The sequence below is a fragment of the Hibiscus syriacus genome, unplaced genomic scaffold (assembly GCF_006381635.1).
Source record: "Hibiscus syriacus cultivar Baekdansim isolate YM2019G1 unplaced genomic scaffold, ASM638163v2 tig00111402_pilon, whole genome shotgun sequence".
In the NCBI taxonomy this organism is placed as follows: domain Eukaryota; kingdom Viridiplantae; phylum Streptophyta; class Magnoliopsida; order Malvales; family Malvaceae; genus Hibiscus; species Hibiscus syriacus.
The window spans coordinates 4,552,700-4,555,610 of record NW_024063082.1 but is presented as its reverse complement, the minus strand read 5'-3'; the positions used below and the strand labels follow the sequence as shown (position 1 = coordinate 4,555,610).

At 35.4% G+C, this 2,911-nt stretch overlaps 1 protein-coding gene across 1 annotated transcript; it reads left to right on the top strand.

Moving 5' to 3' along the window:
• Positions 1 to 785: 785 nt before the first annotated feature.
• LOC120161621 (protein trichome birefringence-like 41) lies at positions 786 to 2,692 on the top strand. Its single transcript, XM_039171840.1, has 5 exons — positions 786 to 1,062; positions 1,593 to 1,764; positions 1,837 to 2,012; positions 2,090 to 2,248; positions 2,320 to 2,692. Exons 1-5 carry the CDS (start codon positions 812 to 814, stop codon positions 2,612 to 2,614), a joined length of 1,053 nt encoding a protein of 350 aa, XP_039027771.1. The 5' UTR covers positions 786 to 811; the 3' UTR covers positions 2,615 to 2,692.
• Positions 2,693 to 2,911: the final 219 nt, after the last annotated feature.

The window sequence follows — 2,911 nt, the reverse complement described above, 5'->3', positions numbered from 1 at the left end:
AATTCGAATTATTTTCAACCTCTTCTATATCCTAACTACTTTTTTTAATTAAAATTTTTTTTCAACAGATAAGAATTATACTATTATATTTATATAAAAAATACGTATCACATGAAATAAGATGAAATTAAATAATAATAAATCTGACATAATTAAATTTAATTGAATTATTTTGGAATTTAGGGTTGAGAATGAAATTGAATTACTTTGGAAATTGGGGTTTAGAATGAAATTGAGGACTGTTTTGCAAGTTTTAAAAGTTGGGAGACCTAAATTCAAGTGTTTGAAAAGTTTAATAACCTTTTATATAATTTACCCTAATTTCTAACGGTGGTTTAAGTTGGGGGACCATATTGCAAACGGAATAAATGTTGGGGGACTGTATTGCAAGTTTTAAAAGTTGGGGACCTAAATGCAAGCTTCAGAAATGTTCAGTGACCATTACTATACTTTACCCATTATTTAATTGGTAATGGTAATGGATCGGCTTGGATTTCTTGCATTACAAAACAATATTTATGTTGGATTGGATTTGCAAAAATTGTTCAAAATTCAGATTTGAATTTAGATTAATTTTAGCACTTTAATAATGACGCAATGGGAAAAGTACGCTATATAAACAAGTTATCCGCGTCTGACATAAATACAATTAAGCGCTTTTGAAACCCCCCGCCCTGTATAAATAAGATTTAACACAGCCAGGCTAGACACCATAACACGGCTCTGACAGAGAGAGAGAGAGGTTCCCTTTCTCTCTCTATTTTTTCTTCTTTCCCAGAGATTTAACTTAGTTGCAGCAGCAGCAGTCCAAATGGGACATTGGGTTGATTCCAATTCCCATGTTTCATCACATTTTTGTCTGCTGGTTTTGGCTCTTGTTTTCTTCTCCGCCAATGGCTGCGATTTGTTAACCGGAAAGTGGGTTTTTGATCCATCTTATCCTCTTTACTCTGCATCTGCTTGCCCTTTCATTGAAAAGGAGTTCAGTTGCCAGAAGAATGGACGCCAAGATCTGGTTTATACTCAATATCGATGGCAACCTCTCGATTGCTCCTTGACAAGGTAATCTCTCTCCCCTGTTGCCTTCTTCTTTTTCTCTGGATTTTCAACGATAATTAGCTTAGTACCGTGCGTTGTTGTGATGCATAATTTGAATACTTTAGCCTCCATTGTTTCTCATTAGAGGTAGTTATCGTCGTCTCCAATAGACAGCAAGGTAAAAGTCATGGGGCTCAACTTTCTTCTCTTTTTTTAATTGCATGCCAGTTAGTATCGAGTTATTATTATCACACTTCCAAGGCGCGTGGATCCATGTGTTTGTCCTATATTGGGATTAGGAGGTGTAAGATATTCCAATATATAATTTGTCATGCTTTTCCACACTCCTTTGTAGCGCGTGTATATATATCATCTCTAGGAAGATTCAATTAATAAAAATACAGTATTGATGTACATAATTGACATAGATTCTCTATAGATTCTCTAGCTCGTGGAAATGGAGGTGTTCTTTTTCGTTGTTGGATGTCTTTTATGTATTCCCCTTTCTACCCTTGATGTTTTTGATTGATTTGCTTTTTTTTTTCTTTTTGTAGATTTAATGGATTGAAGTTGCTAGAGAAGTTTAGAGGGAAGAGCATAATGTTTGTGGGGGATTCTCTAAGTCTAAATCAATGGCAATCATTGACGTGCATGCTTCACTCTGCAGTTCCTACTGCCAAATACAACATTACAAGACTCAAGGATCTCACCACATTCGAGTTTCTGGTGCGGATTTTTACTCTATTTTATGTAGAAAGATGATAGTTTTTTTAGCATATAGTTTGTGAAAATTTGCAGGATTATGATGTAAAAGTAATGCTGGATCGAAATGTGTATCTTGTGGATGTTGAAATGGAAAAGATCGGGAGGGTGTTAAAGCTCGACTCCATCCGATCAGGAAAGTTGTGGAATGGAATTGACATGCTTATCTTCAATACTTGGCACTGGTGGAATCGTCGTGGTCCTACTCAACCGTACGTGTCATGTTTAAAATATTATACTTACGATTCGGATTTTAATATCAGTAATTTGTTTGAATATCGTTTTTCAGATGGGATTTTATCGAATATCAAGGTGTGGTTAAGAAAGATATGGATCGAATACAAGCTTTCGAAATAGCTCTCAACACGTGGGCGGGATGGGTGGATGAGAACGTTGATCCTTCAAAATCTCTAGTTTTTTTCCAAGGAATTTCTCCCTCTCATTACAAGTAAGCTTAATAAAAACATGCACAGCAATTCGTTATGTTTGTGGTTTAGTAATGAAGGGGTGTTATGGCAGTGGGACGTTATGGGGTGAACCGAAAGCAAAGAGCTGTGTAGGCCAAAAGCAGCCGTTTCTGGGGACAACATATCCCGGAGGATTACCGCCGGCGGTGGATGTGGTGAAGAAAGTAATAAGCAAAATGAGAAAGCCGGTGAAGTTGCTGGATGTAACATTGCTGTCATTGCTACGGAAAGATGGACACCCTTCCATTTATGGGCTTGGAGGATCCACTGTATTGGATTGCAGCCATTGGTGTCTAGCAGGAGTTCCAGATACATGGAACGAGCTTCTTTACAACCTTATTCTTTGAAAACCTCTCATTTCTTAACATCCAATTTTGTAATAAAAAAAATGATCATGTCTTAATTAATAATCAAATTTCTCATTCCATTCTTATTATATGATCGATATTTACATTTTTAATAATAATTATTTATAATTAAGATACCTTTACTTGAATGTATCGAGAAACTTTAGTGATAAATTAGAGTGTTGTTTTACACAGAAATCTCGAATTTTAGTCTATGCATCTACAATATATTTGTATATGTGTACATCCAATTTTAAAATGACTAAAAATTTTCTGAACATGTATTACTTTGTAGTC

What these genes read in the sequence shown, in the direction of transcription:
- LOC120161621 (XM_039171840.1), top strand. Translation starts at nt 812, where the DNA reads ATGGGACATTGGGTTGATTCCAATTCCCATGTTTCATCACATTTTTGT. An exon ending in CTCGATTGCTCCTTGACAAG is followed by an intron (nt 1,063 to 1,592) that starts GTAATCTCTCTC and finishes TTCTTTTTGTAG; the next exon opens with ATTTAATGGATTGAAGTTGC. An exon ending in ATTTCTCCCTCTCATTACAA is followed by an intron (nt 2,249 to 2,319) that starts GTAAGCTTAATA and finishes GTGTTATGGCAG; the next exon opens with TGGGACGTTATGGGGTGAAC.